The sequence below is a fragment of the Ornithorhynchus anatinus genome, chromosome X5 (assembly GCF_004115215.2).
Source record: "Ornithorhynchus anatinus isolate Pmale09 chromosome X5, mOrnAna1.pri.v4, whole genome shotgun sequence".
NCBI classification, from domain to species: domain Eukaryota; kingdom Metazoa; phylum Chordata; class Mammalia; order Monotremata; family Ornithorhynchidae; genus Ornithorhynchus; species Ornithorhynchus anatinus.
In genome coordinates this window covers 16,766,515-16,788,492 of record NC_041753.1, presented here as the reverse complement: position 1 = coordinate 16,788,492, position 21,978 = coordinate 16,766,515, and the positions used below count along the sequence as shown (strand labels likewise).

Below are 21,978 nucleotides of genomic sequence, written 5' to 3'. Positions count from 1 at the left end.
GAGACCAGGGATGGCCCTGGAGTGCAGGAAAGGAGCCAAGAAACCTGCTTGAATGGGCAAGTCTGGGCTAGGAAGGATGGGGCAGAGCTTTACTTCTCTGGCGAATTTGCTGAAGCAGAGATCGGAACAGCTGTCATGTCAAGAAGTCATGGTTTTCTGCTTGACTGATGATGTGGAGGCCCACCTAGCCCTATTCCTGTATCATCTTACAGTCATGTTGCTAAAGGGAGTAATTGTCCCTGAGTAATTGGATACACTGGCCTTTCGGTCTGTGCTTGTGTTCAGGAATAGTTGAACTTTAAATGGAGTCTGTGGAGTAAAGTTTCCCCCACCCCCATGGATTTTGTTAAATACTTTGTGTCAGGCGCTGTACTAAACACTGGGGTAGATACAAGCAAATCAGTTTGGGTGCAATCCATGTCCCACATGGGGCCCAGTCTTATTCCCCATTTTACAGATGAAGGAATTGAGGCACAAAAGGTGAAGTGACTTGCCCAAGGTCACACAGCAAAGTGGCAGACCTGGTATTAGAACCCAAGTCCTTCTGACTCCGAGGCCCGTGCTCTATCCGCTAAGCCACACCGCCTCTCATCCCAGTGGATATTTTGGTGATTCCAAAGCTCCAAGTTAGAAATATATGTCCTTTTTGGAAGGGTATGGGCATATATTTTTGCCACCATGCTATAGAGTAGCAGGGACCTTCTTTAGAGGGATGTGCAGTCGATGCAAAAGGATCCAGTTGTCATTCAGATTATTTCAAATTATTTAAACATGGAAGAAGGTAAAGATATTAACTAAGTGGTGGCTCATTCTGAATCATCTTAAAAATGTATATGCCCTCACATAGATCAACAGACAATGTAAGTGCTGTTTTAGTAGGAAAATTACGGGGTTGGGATTCAAATTCTGCCAAATTGGAAAAATGAGCAAGTGAAGTAAGGTAGGTGTTCACTGGAACTCTGAATTGGGTCATTGTACCTCAGGTAATCCTATCAGTTTTTCTGAGGAATTATTTTGTATTTTTAGAAGGCAGCTTTTTCTTCCTCTTTTAATATTCTTAGGTTTGAGAATTGCATCTTGCCATAAAAGTCTGGCATTTAGCAGCGCAGCAGTACTGCAGCCTACTGTGTACCAGCTCTAGGCAGTGAGCTCGTTGTGGGCAGGGACCGTTTCTCTACTCTCCCAAGCGCTTAGTGCAGTGCTTTGCACACAGCACTCAATAAATATGATTGATTACTGGTGGTCATGACTCAGCCAAGTGACAGAAAAGCCCAAACTCTTTTTTTTAAACTGTGTTGGTTTAGAATTAATTTAAGAAAGGAAGGGTTCATGTTTTTTAACGTGATTTTATAATGTTCTTTTTGCATAATAATTTTTAAAAATCCACGGTTATTTGCAGAAGATTGCTGTGTAGAATTGTAAAGTCTGTACTTGTTAAATGCATATCACTCATTTGTTTTATCCTATCTAGTGTTCAGGTCTGTCTTTTATTTAAAAAGGCCAAAGTATTTTACTGACGATTATGAGTACGGGAAATCCTCAGAATTTCAGCATTCTGAAAAACTGCATCTTAAGTCGGAACCCATTTTCCCATAAGGACCATTGTTATAAGTAGGGGATTGGTTCTTGAATCAAGGTCAGATGCCCTATTTTTACCAAAATAATGTAGCGTCATATGTTCATTCGAGTATAGACGAGTAATGTAGCTACATTAATGTGTGTATATTGTGCATAACAATCATATTGGTGAAAAAATCACTTTTAAAAATTACAGTCCATAAAAATACAGTACAATATTGTACTATACAATGTGTATTTCCTTTATGTACAAATGATATAAAAAGCATAGACAAATCTTAAACTTTTTTTCTATATCAAAAAAAAATAGGGTCCAAGACCAAGCTTGGTATAGGCTTGGGTGAGGTCTCCAAAGAATTTGAAAATAATCTGGAAGGGCGTTTTGAAGGATTCCTGACTGGAGTCTTCTCAGGAGCCTTGATTGTTGTCTTTTTGCATATGGCAGGGATCCACAACAGTGGAGCAGTCTTTTTACTGGAAAACTTGTATGGCTCACTGATGGTGTAGTGAGAAGCAGCATGACATAGTGGATAGAGCACAGGCTTGGGAGTCAGAAGGTCATGGGTTCTAATCCTGCCTCTGCCACTTGTCTGCTGTGTGACCTTGGGCAAGTCACTTAACTTCTCTGGGCCTCAGTTACCTTATCTGTAAAATGGGGATCAAGATTGTGAGCCCCATATGGGACAGGGACTGGGTACAATCCAATTTGCTTGTGTCCACCCCAGAGCTTAATACAGTGCCTGGCACATAGCACTTAACAAACACCATAATTATTATTATTATTCTCTTGTTGCTAGACTGGGTGGTCTTTTTCAGGATTGCCACTTCCACAAGGGGTGAGTTAGAGGGTGGAGCAAGGAGGCAGAAAAAAACAAAGACCGGTTAGGGTCAGTAGCCAGAAGAGGAAGAGTTTCAATGTGTTTAGAGCCTGTCTCATTCATTCATCCGGCTTCACTCTGTGTGTGTGCGTGCGTGTATGTGTGTGTGTGTGTTTTGTGATTAATAAAGAATGAACTTTATTTCTGGTTGTGTGTTTATTCAGGAAGCGGGGAGGGAGAGTCAAAGTTCTAGTGGCCACGCATCAGAGGAACAGTGCAGGGAACGGCATCAAGAAATGGCTTTTGTAGACCTTACAAAAGCATTTGATACCGTCAGTAAATCTGGTCTTTGGCGATTACTTCTCACATTTGGCTGTCCTGAAAAGTTTCTCAGGGTTCAGGGACTACTCCGTCACGGCACGGCTGACTGGATCATATCTGAGGGTGCCTTGTCAGCTCCGTTCCCCATCCCCAGTGGAGCAGAGCAGGGATGTGCAGTAGGTTTAGTCCTTTTTATTTCTATTCAGCCATGCTGGAGGATGCGACGAGAGACCTGGGTGCAGATGTTAGAATGCACTTCCGCCCCTCTGGGAAACTCTTCCAACTCAACAGACTTCAGACCTCATCCACAGTCCTAGAAAGCCACATTCAAGAGATATTATGCGCAGATGATTGCGCGCTAGAGGCCCATACCCAGAAAGACACACAACGGATTGTAAACTGCATTCCTCCATCACCAAGCCTTAGGGATTGTCAATAAATCTAAAGAAAATGAAGTGATGTATCAGCCATGCCCACAATCAAAAATTTATATTGGCCACAAAGAGCTCAATGCTATTGAAGAGTTGGATACCAAGCCAAGACACCGACCAACGGTGCCGTGATAGACAAGGAAGTAGAACGTCGAATCAAGAAGGCCAGCACATCCTTTGGGAGACTCAAGCAGAGGATGGCAGCGGTGCGGTTTTAGGCTACAGCCTAAACTATAGGCCTACAGATAATAATGTTGGTATTTGTTAAGCGCTTACTCTATGCCAAGCACTGTTCTAAGCACTGGGGTAGACACAGGGGAATCGGGTTGTCCCAGTGGAGCTCACAGTCCTAATCCCCATTTTACAGATGAGGTAACTGAGGCACCGAGAAGTTAAGTGAGTTGTAGTGACGTCCAACCACCTCTATGGCTGAGCGATCTGGACGCTACATGAACACCGCCTTCTACCCTTTGAGCAGTTCCATCAATGTCATGATCTGCGTGCAGTGAGGATCACAAAGAAGGAAGTTCTAGGATGAAGCCAGTCTTGCATCGAAGCTCACCTCAACACAGCTACCCTGAGTGGAACACGTGAGGAGACTGGATGTCGGCAGGATAGCCGAACAGCTGCTGAATGGTCAGCCGAAGTCGGGAGGCCAAAAGCAAGGTGGAAGGAGGAAAGTTTTAAGGATGCCATTAAATAAACCCTCAGATAGTGCCGCGTCCTAGCTGGCAGTCATTTGCTGTGGGTGGACCCGCAAACTGTAATCAAGAAATGTGTAGCTCTCTTTGAGCAGAAGCTTTGTAAGGATCAAGAGACGAGGCGGAACCAAACGTCAAAAAGTGCTAGCCCAACAACGGATAGGCTCTTCTTATGCACTGCGTGGGTGGAACCTTGGGTCTCTCGTGTTGGCCTTTTCAGTCACGGTGAATTTTACCATCAGTGGCGTTGGCTTTGAGTGCAGATGATAACTATGCCTAGTCACAGCATTGTCTTTTAGGTGCCACTGCTACATTTTAACTGAACCAAGTAAATTGGCTTGTGTGGCTCACAGTACAGCCACCCGGCTGCAGGGGAAGGGGCTAGGGGAGCGGGGTGGAGGAAGGCAGTGTGCAGTAAATCCCACCTGCCCCTGCTACCACCAGCTCCCTGCCCCATCGTTGCCTTCTTTGGCTCTCTGACTTCAGGAGTGACCTAAAGCAGAGATGGAGTGACCTAAAGCAGGGAGACAGGATGAGCGGGGAGAGCAGGAGGAGAACAAGAAAGCCAGGAGGATGTGGAGGTGAAGAAATGCCAAAAGCAGAGTGTGACTCCAGATGTGTCAAGTGCCATTTGTTGTAAATTGAGGACTTCCTGTATTGTGTTCAGGATAGCTTTCTCTTGGTTCGTAACCACATTACCAAAGGCAGCTCTTCTACCAAGGTCCTGTGCCAGGTAGTTGGACCCCAACTCTTTTGTTGTTACTTGGAAAGCTTTCCAGTCCCTGCATGAGGGCAGGAATAGCAGGGTAACCTAGCTGGTAAATGCTCTCCAAACCATGCCAGAGACCATGAAGTACAAGACCCCCTGACGTGTTCAGGTTGAAAAAAGTATGTGAGTGCAGAGCAATGTATTGAGCCCTTGGAAGGGGACAACAGAATTAGTAGGTGTGATCCCTGCCTTCCTGGGGTGTAAAAGATCAGGCTGGATCTACTCTGGTGAGAGGTGCTACAGCCAGGACAACCCAAGGGCCAGCTGAACCAGTACAGCTTGATGTGCATGAGTAGTTGAAAAAAAAAAAATGAGCCTGTAATGGAATCCTAAGAACTAAGTTCTCAGTTAAAGGAAGGTAAACACTGGCATTTGCTTAATGATAGGTGCCTTCTCCACTCCGGTTTCATTTGGCCATGACTAAAGGCACCTCAGAATTAAATGTAGAACTTCAGCAGCTGTAACTCCACAGTGACCCAAGGAGCCTAAACTGTAGCTTAGAGTTTGTGAGCTCATTATGAGCAGGGAATGTGCCTACCAACTCTGTTGTAGAGTACTCTTCCAAGTGTTTAGTACAGTGCTCTGCACACAGTAAGTGCTCATTAAATGCCATAGATGGATTGATCATTCAGCTCCTCTATGGCCAAAAGGGCTGAAACCAGGAAATGAGATGCAAAGAAATCATGAATCTAAGAGTGAAAAGGAACATATGGGGGGAGAAATGGCTCTCAGCAACAGTTAGTGATATTTATTGAGCACTTACTGTGTGCAAAGCATTGCACTAAGCATTTGGGAGAATACAATATAGTAGGTAGACATGATCCCTGCCCACAAGGACCTTACAGATCTTTTTCGTTTGCTGAGCGGAATAAACAAGGTTGTTAGGAAATAAATTCCAAGGAAGGTTTCTTTCCTATAAAAATGTTCTTTCTACCGTTCACTTTTTGAAAAAAGTCTGACCTACCTTCCATGTGTCTGAATTGATTTTGAATCCACATTTCTCCAAATGTGGCTTTTATCCCCCCACCACCCAAATAATTCTCATTCGTTAAGGGAACTTAGCAGCATCTGGCAAGCTGGTCTGTCTGTCTGTTTAGCTTTGGCACCCTCACTGCAGGCCAACTCCTGGCTTGTTCTCAGTTGGCTTGGGTAGCGCTGCATGTGAAATTAGTCCACAGCAGTGGCCAATTGGACCCAATAAGGAAGGCAAGCGCTGCAGCATAAATGGAATCACTTGCTGAGCACCTTAGGAAAAGTAAGCTTGCAGCTCCTACTGGTGGGTAAAATCAAACAGTGTTTTGAGTCTCAGGGTTTGAAGGTGGCAGCCGGAACAAAAGTTGCCTCTTCAAGTTCAAATCAATCGTTCGCTCTTCCTCTGTGGAATTGTCTGACCACTTTTCTCATAGCCTTTTGCTGCACAGGCCACCAGTGTGAGGCTTGAAGTGTATTGTGGTTATTATTGGCAGGTGGATCCACTTTTTGCGGCATTGCCTCACTCTGTCTGATGGGCAAGCTTGAGGAAGTTTTTACCGAAAAAGAACTGAACAGAATAAAGAGGTGGTGTATAATGAGGCAGCAAAACGGCTATCATGGAAGACCCAACAAGCCTGTTGACACCTGCTACTCCTTTTGGGTGGGAGCAACTCTAAAGGTGAGAAATAAAAATGGGAATAAAACAGCGGGGACAGTGAGCAATCAGTAGTATTTATTAAGCACTCTTTCTATGCAGAGCACTGTGCCAAGTGCTTGGGAGAGTAGTAGAAGGGAGAGTATATGTGGTGATGGTTTGTTTTTTTATGGTATTTGTGAAGCGCTTATTATGTCCTAAGTACTGTTTTAAGCGCTGGGGTAGATACAAGGCAATCAAGTTGTCCCACGTGGGGCTCAGTCTTTATCCCCATTTTCCAGATGAGGTAGCTGAGGCACAGAGAAGTTAAGTGACTTGCCCCAGGTTACAGAGCAGACAGGTGGTGGAGGCAGGATTAGAATCCACGTCCTTTGACTCCAAACCCGTGCTCTTTCCACTAAGCCACAGTGCGTTTTAAATACCCTCTGTCATCCAAGGGTGATCTTCAGGGTTTTCAGGGCAGCTCAGTTACTTCTGACCCTTCATTGTGCTTTCAGATTCTAGAGAAGGTACCCAAACATAGAAGCAGCATTGCCTAGTGGATAGAGCATGGGCCTGGGAGTCAGAAGGACCTGGGTTCTACCTGGGTTGTGCCAGTTGTCTGCTGTGTGACCTTGGGCAAGTCACTTCACTTCTCTGGGCCTCAGTTACCTCATCTGTAAAATGAGGATTGAGTCTGAGTAGTATGTGTGATTATCTTGTATCTACCCCAGTACTTAATACAGTGCCTGGCACAGTGTTAAGTAAGGCCTTAACAAATAGCAAAAAAAAAAAGGTAGTACTACAATTTTGACTAAACCAACAGTACTCAGACTCTTCTTCCTTCTCAAGTGCTTGATACAGTGTTATGCACACAGTAAGAGCTTAGTAAATACGATTGGTTGACAAGAAGCAAGAAAAGAATGTTATCCGGGGAGGTTATGTTAAAGAGTTATGTTTCTCCAGCCCTAGAAACACCAGTCTAAACTGTACTGTAATTAATTTAGAAGTGAAGTTTGTTCCTGAATGATTAATCTCTAAAAGGAAACATCTCCACTGTGCTCTTGTTTCAGCTTCTGAAAATATTCCAATATACAAACTTCGAAAGAAACAGAAATTACATCTTATCGACTCAAGATCGCCTTGTGGGTGGATTTGCCAAATGGCCAGATAGTCACCCAGGTAAATATGGCTTACCCCCAATAGCCGGAAGAGTCTTTTGTGTGTTTCCCCCAGAAAAATAACCAGAAAATACGTCACCCCTCAGCCAGGCTGCTCCCCAGTCTCTTTAGACCTGGTTCCAAAGTTTGGGCCGGTGCCAAATCCATTGCCACCCCTCTGGCAAACCCCCCTCAAGATTAGCAGTAAAGCAAGTTGAATGGAGGCAGGGATGAGAAAGGGAGAGGAGGGGGAAACCACTGGGAGGAAAGAAAGGATTTGGTGGCATGGGTCAGGATGAAGGGGGTCAGAAGAGAAGGTAGATGAGATAGATGTATTAATTGTAATAATAGCATTTTAAGTTCAAATGTAATAAGTGTGGTATTCGTTAAGCACTTACTGTGTGCTAAGCACTGTCCTGGTCTGTCCTGGTCAGACACAGTCCCCATCACACATAGGGCTGATTGTCCCAGGAGGAGAGAGAACAGGTATTTAACCCCCATTTTACAGGAGGCCCAGAAAAGTGTAGTGTCTTGCTGAAGATTACACAACAGACAAGTGGTGAAGCCAGGATTGGAATCCAAGTCTCTGCTCTTTCCACTGGGCAGTCAGTCAGTGGTAGTTATTGTTTACCGCATGCAGAGCAGAGCTTTTGAACTGCTAAAACTATTGCGGGGACTTGTCCCCAGGGCCACCTTTGCCTGTGTGTGTAAGACCGGTTTGCTCCACTGTCGTATTGTCAAAGCCGTGTGTTCCTCCACAGGTCCATTGTAGTATCTCTGAGCCCAGTGATATCAGTTTTGTGAGTTGGGTGGGACAGTATAATAGCCTTTAGAGGAAAATTTTCCAAAGGGTATTTTCAAGAGTATTTCCACTGCCACAAAATGCATTTTCCTGTGAAGCAGGCTTTTTACTGTGTTTAAAAAGTGGGGCATTTTTAAAGCTCAGGTGTAAACAGTATTTTCATGCATTCATTTAAACCCTGTTGGGAAGAAGCCCTTGTCCGGTTTTCTGTTTTTGGTTTTGCATTAAGGAGCCATGTCAGTCAGTGCCCCAAAGAGAAAACTGGAAAAAATTTTGGTCTTGAAGCCAAGATTAATTTTAGGGTGGAGAACTGGAAGAGAGCAGTTGGTTGGAAAGCACATCTGGATAAACAGGCTATAAATATTTTGATGAGTCAAAACAGCTTTTTTCAAAGGAGGTTCTTGAAGCAGAGATTTTTGAGGAGCCGGATGTCCCCCGTCTATATGTTCGTGGGAGTCTCTTCAAGTCCTAAACAGAGCAGGTCTTTGGAAGCTGAATACAGTGCTCTGCACACAGTAAGCACTCAATCCCGTTGTTGGGCAGGGATTGTCTCCATCTCCTGCCGAATTGTACATTCCAAGTGCTTAGTACAGTGCTCTGCAAGCAATAAGAGCTCAATAAATGCGATTGAATGAATATGATTTAATGAATGATTTTCATAATAGGTTAAAGAACAGGATTCTGAAAAATTACTATATCCTTCCCTTTCCTCAATTGGGACAGACCAGCTGAAAGAGGGGAAGGAGTGTGTTGAATTTGCTATAAAAATCACAGAAAAATTCACGTTGAAGTTTGGCTTCAATATTTGTGGCAGCTTTTGGGGAGTTTGTTTCTAGAATAAATTTTCATAGATAAAGAGGAAAGGGTTCTATTTTTGAAAGTCAAATAGTGTACTGTGTATTTTAGTAGAATTACAATTTTGGCCCTACCCATCTTGGTAGCATTTCTCTTTGGGGGAAAGAAGTGGGCTTTTTTAGTAATCATCATCTAAGAAATGTTCCTTTTATTCTTTTTATCTGTTGTGTAAATTAATTGTGGCTTCTCGAGTCTAGAAGTAAAGCTTAATGTTAAATAGCGCCTTTGAAACCTCTGAGTGACTTTGTATTTAATTTGGAGGTCTGTCTTCCCTAAGTGTAAGAAAGGTGAGCTCCCAAATTGTTTTCGGCATAACTTGAACAGAGGTCTTTTAATTCATTCAGTTGTATTTATTGAGCACTTACTGTGTGCAGAGCACTGTACTAAGCACTTGGGAAAGTACAGTACAGCAATAAACAGTGACATTCCCTGCCCACCACAAGCTTATAATCTTCAAACCTCAAAAAGGGCTGATGCCCAGGAGGGCAGCACATTAAGATAAGGGATTCTTAAAAATCACAGTGGAAACAAAAACAAAAATGCGTGACTGCACTACCCTGTTAGAACCCAAGATGCAATATAGCTACACAATTCTACCTCACCTAATATTCTTAAAAATAAGCTTGGTATAATTAAGTAGCCCTGAAATACTTTTCTCAGGGCTGGTCACAGGTTTTGTCTCAAATTCCTGAACTCAAGAAGCCTTTTGACCTTTAATAGCCTTTTAAGCAACAGTGCCTCACTCAATTCAAATAGCAAAAATCATCCTTCTGCCAAATTCTGCTTCGAACATTCTACACTGTTCCCACATGACTGCAATATCTCCTAAGTGAGCATTTCAGATTTTCAAATTTGCCACAGAGAGGCTTGTTTGTCACGTCAGGAACAAGAAAATCACAAATCACATTTAAGGCTGTGGGAAAATGTCTCCCACAGTACAGTGGTTCAGACTACATCCACATTTTCCAGGAACATATTAAGTATGAATCCTGGGGTACCCAGTTATAGCGGTTGGGAAATGGTGTTGGCTCAGAGGACCTAGTGAAATAAGCTTAGTGGCAGGTTTCCTGTCTCTGTGAACAATGGGTATTATTAGTGAACATGGCCTAGAAGAGTGGTTTATGGAATCCTGTTTGATACATTTCTTTAGCTGTCAGGTCAGTTATTTGGAGAAAGCTAAATTCTTAGGAAATCAGATGTGGTACGTTGCACCTTGACTACAAAATGGATTACCAGTCATTTTCTTCCCTACTATCCAGAAGTCATCCATTTTTAGAAGGACTGAGTTGCTCTCTCAACACGTGATGGAAGCAGAAAACCTCAGGGAGATAGAAAAGGAAAGATACCCTAGAGAGTTGTGCGTTACTGTATCCTTTCTGGATATGCAGTTTACAGATTGAAACTACTGGATTCCAAAGGGGAAGAGACAAAATTTCCACTCAATACTTATTCTCACTGGAGGATAAGTATATAATAATAATAACAGTAATGATTAGTAGATACAAAAGAAGCAGATTGGACACAGTCCCTGTCCCACATGGGGCAAAGGAGAGGGAGAACAGGTATTCTATCCCCATTTTACAGATGTGCCTTTCCCAAGGTGATGAAGCAGGCGGGGGCAGAGCCGGAATTAGAACCCGGGTCCCCTGGCTCCCAGGCCCATACTCTTTCCAGTGGCCCAATTGCTTTTCATTCAGTTTAAACGACTTCCCTGAAGTCAGCCCCAAGAAAATGCCCTCTTGTTCCTGTTGGTTAAACTGTAAGATCCTGCCTTATTGGAGGAGTAAGTCATCCTTCAGTTCAGGAGCTCTCACATTCATTCCAGTTTAGCTATTATTGACCCAATTTGGAAGTAAAACACTTCAGTGCACACTCTGTGGGTTCCAGAGTCCTACATACCGGTACAGAGCCCCAGGGAGGGTATCGAAATGAAGAACAGAACAATTTGTGGAATTGAACTTCAGGGTGGAGGAAATTCATCTGTGCGTGGCTGCTGCCTCTCAGAGCCTTTGCACTTAATGCCAAAATCTCAGATGACCTTTTTACGAATAGAGTTCGGGGTCTGATTTTGGTTAACTTTGACCTAAGGGTTTGCTTGTGGGACTGTGAGGAAAAATATACAGGCGATGATGGGTTGCACATCTCCTTAAGACAAAAATCTGCTGTAGTGCCACTCTTGAGAATCCTCCCAGTTCCTGGGAGACATAAGCATTCACCTTGGTAAAATGTGGTTTGACACGCAGTCTCCAGCAGCACTCATATTGGCAGAAGATGAAAGGTCCCAGCATTGTTACTAAATTGACTCAGGGAACACTTGAGAATGTGTCGGGCGAGAAGGTGGGGATTTAATGAGTGGAAGCTTTTTTTCTTCCATCTGCTGCTCTCCGCTGTATTACCTAAGCAAACGAGAAACCTCTCAGAAACAGATGTGGTCCAAATATGAGACGGCTGGCTCCAGGATGACCCCAGGCAGGCTGGTTTTAGCTAATGTCTACGCATTTACTAGATTGCCTTTGAGGCTTTTACTGAGCGGTAACATCGTGAGAGACTTTTTCTCATAAAGAGGAGGATTCTGGAAAATTTATCTGGATGACCTTTCCTTTAAATTAGGGCAGACCAGTGGGAAATGGGGAAGACACTTGTATCCAATCAGTCAGTGGTATTTGTTGCCCACTATACTAAGTGATTGAAAAAAATGCAATAAGAGCTGTGGACTGGCGTGAGTATCAAAGTGCTAAAGGGGCACACGAGCGCATAGTCGATTCAGAGGGGAGGGCTTAGGCAAGGCTTCTTGAAGGGGATGTGATTTTAGGAGGGTCTTGAAGGTGGGGAGAGTGATGGGGAGATTTGAAGGGGGAGGGGGTTCCAGGCCCAAGGGAGGACGTGGACAAGGGGTCAGTGGTGGAATAAATGAGATCGAGGTACAGAGAGTAGGTTGATGTTTGAAGAGTGAAGTGTGCAGGTTGGGTTGTAGAAGATCAGTGAGCTAAGGTGTGGGGATAGCTGATTTAGTGCCTTAAAGCCCAAGGTAAGGAGTTTCTGTTTGATGGGGTGGTGGATGGGCAACTGTTGAAGGATCTCGAGGAGTGAGGAGATGGGGACTGAACTTTTTTTAGAAAAATGATCTGAGCAGCAGAGTGAAGTATTGACTGGAGAGGGGAGAAACAGGAGGCAGGGAGGTCAGTGAAGAGGCTGATGCAGTGGTCAAGGCAGGTGGGATAAATGTGCTTGAATCCTTTTATTGCACTGGGTCTCATAGCCCCTTGGAGATCGGAGAGCAGGCTCCCCTGGGTCCTCATGTTGACCTTGATTCTCCCTACAGCTGCTAGGAAGCAAGATTTTTGACTCTGACTCCTCTGCAGCTCTGATATTGGAGGTGAGGGGGAAAGAATAGCCCCCTCTCCTCCCTGTGGCAGATCTTCATGGGAGTCGGTGTCCATCTGGGTCTCCTTTGTCTTTTGGAAACTGGCGTGTGGATCACCAAATCAGTGAGAAATGAGGGGTTGCACCCCTTGCCCAGTCATCCAAACTTCATATCCCATTTCCCACTGACTTGAGCCATAAAACAGAACATTTTCCAGGGATGCAAATCCATGCACAGAGAATACAATACCCACCAAAATTAAGCCCAAATTGGCCCACACTAAGAGCTGTTTTATTTATCAGTTGTGTTTTGGTGGTTATCTAATACTTGACTATTGGGGAATAGAAATCTTGGAACTCTGTTTGTAATAAACCCCGGGAAGAATTTGCATTGAAATATTCATGTCCTCTCATTTTCCAGATGCTTTGCATGCATACTTTGGGATCTGTGGCTTATCCCTAATGGAAGAAAATGGCATTTGCAAAGTTCATCCCGCCCTGAATGTAAGCACACGAACATCTGAACGCCTTCAGGACCTCCATCGGATCTGGAAGTCCAAGGACTCTAAGCAGTGTCCAGAGGATGCGCACATCTCTTCATGACTGATTTAGGCAAAAACAATTGGTAGCATACCTGTAGCCCAAGGTTAAAAGCCATGTATAGCCAAGTGTGCTCTTTCTTTAAATGGTGGAATCATACAATCAAATCACATACTGGTGTCACTTCGGTATGGGGTATGGTCTTTAGCCAGTTCCTCTGCACTGGGATACAAGTAAGTCTTTCAGTTGTTTTGCCATTTGCCTCCGTGGACTCTAGTGATTCTATGGTTGGCTTATTTTTCCAAGAAATACCCAGAAGCAAATTAGTGCTGGGGGATGTGTGTGTTTTAACTTTTTTAGTGCAAATCATATTGAAGTATATTAATGGAAAAGGATCTTGGAAGCAAGTTTACATTTTCTAGATCATCAGTCCCCCTTTACAGTGTGACTCTACCAACTGTTCTACCTGTTGTTTAGAACCCCTTAACAGTTGCGTTTCTGGGGATTATTTCGTGAGACCAGATGGGAAAATTCCAGAGTGTTTATAAAATAAAATTTAAAAAACCCCACAAATGATTGTCATTTTCATGGGTTTGTAGCTTTGGGTTACTTCTAGCCGCTGGAATTCTAAGGCAGCGCCTTGTGTTTGTATCTAAGGGAGTAGTGCTTCTGCTATCCATCTGATGGTTTCCTTCCTCGATGTGGTTTGAGAGAGCTAAATTGTAGAATTTCTTCAATCAAAACCCAAGGTATTAGCAATTTGCCTGCTCTCCCAGAGCAAGTAACAATTTATGTTGAATAAGCGAAGAGCAGAGTTGTCTTCTTTCACTTTTACGCTGTGTACCTTCAGGAAAATTGTGTAGGTTTTCACTCACCGAGGGGGGCTGGGATGATCTGTCATGCTGTCGATTCAGCAGTGATCAGGTTTGCTGAATTTCTGTCTCTGTTGTGCCTGGGTGCTCAGAGATAGGGTGGTTCAGTCAAAATTTGAATGCCAGACCTTCAAACCAAATTGCCCAGATGTCGTATTCTGTCCTGTTTTTAATCCTCCCCTTCCAATTTACATCACACCTCTCCCTGGCAAACTATTAAACCAAAAGAGCAAGTGATTTTTATGTTGCATCAACATCCTGCATCACTTTTCAGTTCCCTCAAAAGGTTTGCCAAAATGCACTCTACAGCTCATCTCTTGAATGAATGGAATGCAGAACACTAGTCAAAGACATCAACACCACAAACCACTGGAGCCAGAATTCCCACATCTTTCGCTTCGATCCCAGTTGGTTGCTGCTGGATCAGTTACTCAAGACATACTATTTTAGAGCTATCTTTTCTGCACCAACAATCGAGTTGATGTATTTTTTGCCACAGGGGTGTAGTGTGTATTCGTTCACCTGCGAAATGTAGTTAGGAGAGATTTTTGTGGGGAAGATCCTTTAGGCCTTTTGTTCTCTGGAGTCTCTTCCAATCCCTGTTCGTTGTAATTGTCAGGCTTATGAGTTTTGCAATGTCTCCATTGGCGGGCAGGGGGGGCTTTATTGTTAAAGGCTCTTTTTGTGATTTCAATGTTTAATGTATGGACCAGTGAATGTTTGCTTTCCACAGCAATGTATTACAGAAGCACTATTTGACTAAAAACACTGAGCCAGTGTGAAGTCTGCAGAGATCATTTCTAACTTTTTTCTAAATTGTCATTTTACAAGGAAACTTCATGAATAAAATAAACTGTAAGCCAGAGTGCTTACATGTATAAACAAATTTGCTTCTTTAAATGCTGGCGAAATAGCTGGGTGGGAGACTGAAGGTGACAGATAATTGCAGCTGCCCGGCAACAATATCTGGAGAGAAACAGGAATTCAAATTATAGCAGAGGATGGAGGGCTCACCCCGCATCTTGGAAAAGGTGAGATGGTTAAGCAACAAACTTGTTTTCAGAGAGAGAGAGAGAGAGTGCAGCAATATTCAGTCTTACCCGTACTTCCCAATGAGTTGAGCTGGAACCCAACCTCAATCAATACATTATCCTCAGGAACTCCTCTACTTCCACTGCCAACCCAACCACATCCCCTGAGAACTACCAAGTTCTGTAGTTTAGATCCGGCCTGGTCTTGGGTCTGGACTGCTACAAGAAGATGGATGTAAACATGAACAAAATGTGGAATATTTTTCACCAATGGGATTCGGTGAAAGAAGGTAATCCATCTGCTCGTGAATTATTTGAGCATGGAGAATTGCAGGTGATGCATTTGGTTGATAGTCTGTGTTTGAACTGGTTGAAATTGTTTTCAAGTTAACATGCCACAGGTACAAAGTGTGGGAATCCGGCCTAGTATAAATGTAAAAATTTAACAATGGTATCTATTGAGCACCTACTCTGTTCTGAGCACTATTCTAAAAGCGTGGGAGAATACAGTCTAATTAGTAGACATGATCCTTGCCCTCAAGGAGCTTACCCTCTAGTGGGTGCGGGAGACGGACACTAAAATACATTACAGATGGGAGGAAGCAATTGAGTATTAAAATATGTCTGCAGGTGCTTTCAAAGTCGTAGATCAAATAGGAGATAGGTCTTGCTCGTTTAACTACAGGCAAACAAGTGTCAGCGTTCCAGAGCCTACGATAAAAATCAGCCTCCATTCTGCATAGGGATGAAGATTAGTCATTTGGTGCAAAAATGAATGATATTTACAAATATGAAAATATTCTTCGGAGATAGTCTTCCCACCTATCTGAGTCCAGGGGACCTGGGGAGGAAAGTGAGCAATCGAACAGTCCCTCACTAGTTTGAACCTAGGTGCTAATTCTGTGGAGTGTATCTCACCCATGGGAGTGGCATGGGGGGTGAAGCCATTACGGAGGCAGTCACAGCTGGTCGACCTTGTCTTCTGGTAAGGAGCATGGCTCAGTGGAAAGAATCCGGGCTTGGGAGTCAGAGGTCATGGGTTTGAATCCTGACTCTGCCACTTGTCAACTGTGTGACTGTGGGCAAGTCACTTAACTTCTCTGTGCCTCAGTTACCTCATCTGTAAAATGGGGATTAAGACTGTGAGCCTCACGTGGGACAACCTGATTACCCTGTATCTACCCCAGTGCTTAGAACAGTGCTCTGCACATAGTAAGCGCTTAAATACCAACATTTATTTACTTATTTATTCTGGCGGTGTTACGGGGCCCAGTGGAAGCAAGATACTGATGGGAGGGTGGGGTCACAGCTGTTGCCCTCCTTACCAGACTGAGCTCCCTTACCCTCAGCACCCTGTGAGGGTGAGCCAGCCATCTATCTCACCCCAAATCCATCCTTCTCTTTCCTCCCCGCTCCCCTGGCTGTCTGGGTGATCCATGGGGGTTGCAGCAATGATGGCAATACATTCTGGGACCACCCCTTGCCTCATCCTCGGCGAGTGGTAATGATCGTGGTGCTAAGTGTTTTCAGGTACCAAGAACAGTGCTGAGAGCCAGAGTACATAGGGGATTATCAGATTGGACGCAGGCCCTGTCCCCCATGGGGCTCACGTTCGGAAAGGAAAGAAGAGCATTAGAGCGTCTTGAGTATGTGGTCTGAAACGCTGACATTTGTTTGCCCATAGTTAAACAAGCAAGACCGATCTATTTGATCTATGACTTTGATAGCACCTGCAGACATATTTTAATACTCTATTGCTTCCTCCCATCTGTAAGGTATTTTAGTGTCCGTCTACCCCACCCACTAGAGGATAAGCTCCTCGAGGGCAAGGATCATGTCTACTAATTCTTATGCCCGTTTTACTGATGGGAAAACAGGCCCAGAGCGGTTAAGTGATTTGCAGCAGGCCAGTGGTAGACACGGGACTTGAATCCGGGTCTCCTGACTCCTAGGCTCACACTCTTTCCATTAGTCCAGCCTGCCTGGTCGACCAGGTCAGGGTGAAGTGGGCAGGTAGCTCCTTCTCACAGAGCCCCAAGGGTGAGACCATCCTGCCTCGGAGCCTGAGGGGGTGAAGGAAGCAGCCTTGCCCCCTCCTCTTTCCCCTCTTCTCCCCACTTCCTCTTCTTTCCTTCATTTCTTCTCTTTTCCTCTTTCTCTCCCTTCCTCCACTGCCCCCTTCAAAGCCACGTCACCTCTGCTCCACTCCCCGATGACCCCGCGGTTGAAAGGTAAAATTGGCCCCACAGAAGTCTTGTGTCCCGGCAGATCCAAAGTTAACAATAAGCATATCGGGTGCAGAAATAGTTACCCGTCGTTCTCCAGGTCTCCCGTGAGAGGTGGAATGATTTAGGTAGGGCATCAGCTACCCGACCTGAAAGGGCCATATGGAAGGAGGCACTAAATATTAGTAGGAAAGTATTCAACAGCTGCTTTTAAATGAACACTCTGACTGAGACTAGCTTCTCTCTCTACATGTCAGCTGTTCTTCCAGTCTGCTCTTTTTCATCACTGCCCACATCAATTTGGTTTAATTGTAGCTTTTCTGAGAGTCATTTATTAGGTCTCTGGCAGTGTTTAAGGACTCCTGCAGTGAGTAAGCAAGCAGGTGAGTAAATCATGGAGCTGGGAGAGACTTCAAGAGCATCTGGTCCAACCCCCTCCCTCCAGGCAGGCATGTGACAACCAACCAGGAGGGTTGTCGCTCTCAAAACTTTTTCTCATAAGACCAGTTTTCCATCCCCATAAATTATGTTTGTCACTTCACTGGGCTGTTCTGATTTTCCATATTCTTTCTGAAAATGTAGGAACCAAAGCCGATCAGCATGGCTTAGTGAAAAGAGTTCGGGCTTGGGAGTCAGAGGATGTGGGTTCTAATCTCAGCTCTGCCACTTGTCTGCTGTGTGACCTTGGGCAAGCCACTTTACTTCTCTGTGCCTCAATTACCTCACCTGGAAAATGGAGATTAAGACTGTGAGCCCCACGTGGGGTAACCTGATTACCTTGTGTCTACCTCAGCGCTCAGAACAGTGCTTGGCACATAGTAAACGCTTAACAAATTATTATTATTATTCCAAGTAACGGCTCTTTCATATCCCTCCTCATAAAACATCCTTGCATTGCTGAGTCATATTCAGCTCTTAGGCAACGGTGATCCCCACCCCAATTCCTTTTCTAACATACTTGTGCCTAACAATATATTGTTATAGTGTACTCTCCCATGTACTCAGTACAGTGCTTTGCACACAGTAAGCACTCGATAAATATGATTGAATGAATAACTCATCTGCTTGTTCGTTTTTGGGGGTGGGGGTGGGGATCTTTTGTAGGATCATTTTCCCAATTAATCAGATTTTATTTCTGTCTTCCAAAGTGTTAGCAACTCTACCCGTCTGCAGGAGCCCGGGCCAAAGCCCAATTACCTCCTTATGGCCTTGGGAGGAAAAGGTGGAGAGTTTTTAGGGCTTTGTGAAGCATCAGACAGAGTGAAGGAGGAGCTCACTGAAGTAATCCATTACATAAAGTGCTCATCAGTAACTGTGCTTTCCATTTGAATGGACTCTGCTTTCCATAATCTAAGCATTTTATTGCCACTTTAGAACAATCCCAAATGGGGTAGATTTAAATTCTTAATAAATCACCCTTTAGCTTTCTCTCCTTTGGACTGGATAATCCTAGTCTCTAACTGCAAGACTGTTGGATTTATTTCCTCTCACGTTAATGCTATTCTTATGCTGTGTGCAAGAAAATGTTTTTGTTTTCCAAACTCGCACCACCCCATGCCCGGCATAGATGAGGCTAAACCCGGAGGTCCAAAATGATTCAGTTCCCAATTAGATTTGGACAAGCCCCTGCACCGTTGTCATTTGGGGAATTCTAGGCCAAAGGGCCACAGCCCAAGCATGAATATGGATGGTTGTCCCTGGAGCTGCTGGGACTAGAGCTCTCCGCAGCCCCAGGATCACTACACAGATGCAGCAGTGCTCCCAGAAGTGAACTCGGATCTGCTTCAAGTTTGGCTTGGAGTTCAGACAGAGCCAGAATCAAGGTGGAGTTGGTGGGGGGAAGGCGAGGGGAGGGGGAAATTCTGGGCTCCAACTCAATTCAATCATATTTATTAAGCGCTTACTGTGTGCAGAGCACTGTATTAAGTGCTTGGGAGAGTACAATAGAACAATAAACAGACACATTCCCTGCAGAACTGTAGCCTGTGCAGGGGTCTACCACAAAGTCAAGCTTTAGAGATCCAGTTTCTCTACCCAGCTCCAGGCGCTACGTGAATGGAGGCAGGGGAAAATATACTGACCACTGCTACTCGAGCTTGTTCTTTTTTGTTTGTTTTTTGTCTAATGGCCCACGGTCAGAGATGAATTTGAGAAAACACCCTAGGCTCAGAGATTTTGAAACCAGAAATTATCCAGAGCCCTCTGACCCAGAATATATTCTGTAACCCCTACTCTGCAGGCATTTCAGGAAAAGGGGTTTTGGGGTAAAATTATCTGGGTAATTTGCTAGTATAGAGCTTGTCTTGGTGCATGGCCCGTTTTTTTTTTTTTCTTATGGTAATTGTTAAGTACTTACTATGTGCCAGGCAGCGTACTAAGCGCTGGGGTAGTAGATCCAAGCTAATCAAATTGGGCACCGTCCATGTCCCACAAGCAGACTCAATCCCCATTTGACAGATGAGGGAACTGAGGCCCAGAGAAGTGAAGTGACTTGCCCAAGGTCACCCAGCAGACAAGTGGCAGGCCAGGGATTAGAACCCATGTCCTTCTGACTCCTAGGCCCATGATCTGTGCACTAGGGCATGCTGTTTCTCATTCTTCTTGTTTAAATATTCAATTCCACTGGCTTTGGCAATAAGGAAGAGTCCACCCTTTTGCTTCAGCAGCAGAGTTTATAAATTCTGGGAAACATCTTCACATCACACATGTTGTGAGGTGACCACAGTCGGGGAATGCCTGCATTTGACTTAGGTTTTGCTATCAGCTTTGGTATCCCTTGCACTTGCAGGGTGCTTTTTAGCCCATATAAATTTCTATTTTTCCCTGACCTGCTATTCTTTATGGACTTTCCTGTTCTCACTCGAGTGAGATTTCCAGTTATTAATGGTTGGCCATTCCCCTGCGATGTCCTCTTATACCCTGCCAGTTAGCCATGCAGGGTTTCCATTTGGTCGCTGTATTATTTTGTTGTAGTTCTGTGGCATACATTTTACCTGGCCCTCTAAAATAGTAGTTGTTAATGGCCCCTAGGCTTCTAGGAAGTTTCTTATTGCTTTAAACTACCCCTTTCAATATCTTCCCAACTAAGGTCTGCCTTTTTCAGCTTTCTTTCCTGAAAGAAACTATGTTAGAGAGGGTGGGGGAGGAGCCAGTGGTCACAGTGCTGGCCCCCTTTCCTGCTTGTAGCCCCACTCCCCTTCTCCCCACCACCCCCACCCCAGCCCCAGTGTTTAGGGAAGATTAACAGCAAGATCCCGGAGGCCAAAATTTGGTTGTCAGACAGGAGACTTAAGCCCAGTACCTCCAGGGCAGTGTTCTCTGAAATTAGACTAGTCACTCAATCCATCAATTGCATTTATTGAGCGCTAACTGTGTGCAGAGTACTGTATCAAGTACTTGGGAGAGTACAATATAGCAATGTAACAGGCACTTTCCCTGCCCACGACAAGCTTACAGTCTTGAGGGGGAGACAGGCATTAATATAAATAAATTACAGATACGTACATAAGTGTTGTGTGGCTCAGGTTGGGGGGCGGTGAATAAAGGGAGCAAATCAGGGTGACGCAAATCAGGAAATGAGAGCGTAGTCAGAGAAAGCCTCTTGGAGGTGATGTGCCTTCAATAGGGATTTGAAGGTGGGAAGAGTAATTGTCGGATATGAAGAGGGAGAACATTCCAGGCCAGAGGCAGAGCTTGGGTGAGAGGTTGGCAGCGAGATAGACAAGATCAAGGTACAGTGAGTAGGTTGACATTAGAGGAGCAAAACGAGTGGGCTACGTTGTAGTAGGAGAGCAGAGAGACTGTGAGCTTGTTGGAGGCGGGGATTGTCACTCTTTATTGCTGTACTGTACTTTCCCTTGCACTTAATAAAGTGCTCTGCACACAGTGAGTGCTTAATAAATATGAATGAATGAATGAGGGGGCAAGGTGATTTGAATGCTTTAAAGCTGATGGTAAGGAGTTTCTGTTTGATGCGGAAGTGAGTCCCTGAGGCAGGTCCAAGCCTAAAATAATTCTCGAAGGGATATCACATCTGGAATGCAGTGAATAACACTGGGGATCATTGGGCTGAGATCATGCAAACAGTAGTGATTGAATCTTGGAGGACATTCTGCCCACAGTTAGATTTTCAGGGCATTGAAGAGACTTCTGAACAGAGAACCGGACAAGTTTTTGAAGAAGGGAGGCAGTTTAATTTAGAAATGGATGATACAGACCCCAGAAATTAGTACAGTGCTTGGCAAATAGTAAGCACTTAACAAATACCATACAACAACATCGCTGAGTTCATTGTTTCTTGATCAGAGGAATTGTTGCCGGACGAGGATCTCACTGAGCTTCTACAAGCCAATGCATCATTACAGAACACCGAAAAGATGTAGTTAGGGTCTCTCCACCATCAGCTAAAGTTCTTCAGATGAAAAAATATTGCATTAATTTTTAAGAAAATGGATAAATTTATGAATATGACTGCAGAAGACTCTTCTATAGAGAAGAGTTCCAAGGTGTTCAGGAGGAGATTGCCTCCTACAAGGTGTTTTGTGAAAATATAAACCTAAATTGGACAAATCTTCACTGAAGGTGAAAAATCACTACCACGGATGACAGAATGAGTTTCTACCTCTGCAGCCTCCTGCAAAGATTCATCATCATTTAATGAGTCCTCATCAATTTAATATGATTTCATTTGCTTTAATAAAGATCAATCAATTTTTTAGTCGGGTTTATGATTATTGTGACGGTAAGGGATGAAGGAGTGGGTTGGCACAAAAGCGGCACTTGGGGCCGGGGGTGGTGAGCAGGGCAAAGAGTAGTCCAGCTCTCATATTACCCTTCCAGAGGTTCTGGGATAGATCCTTATTTATAACTAGTACATCTATAGGATCCCCCTCAGGGACGCACCTGG

The 21,978-nt window shown here is 44.3% G+C and overlaps 1 protein-coding gene across 1 annotated transcript in view; it reads left to right on the top strand.

Annotated features, from left to right (window-relative positions):
- Window positions 1-14,702, top strand: part of PGGT1B (protein geranylgeranyltransferase type I subunit beta) — a 32,922-nt gene extending 18,220 nt beyond the window's left edge. Inside the window, exons 7-9 of the mRNA XM_029055594.2 lie at window positions 6,085-6,269; window positions 7,298-7,406; window positions 12,826-14,702. Coding sequence (XP_028911427.1) covers window positions 6,085-6,269; window positions 7,298-7,406; window positions 12,826-13,007 — 476 coding nt within the window. The 3' untranslated portion in view covers window positions 13,008-14,702. The remainder of the gene's footprint in view (window positions 1-6,084; window positions 6,270-7,297; window positions 7,407-12,825) is intronic.
- The last annotated feature ends 7,276 nt before the right edge of the window (window positions 14,703-21,978 follow it).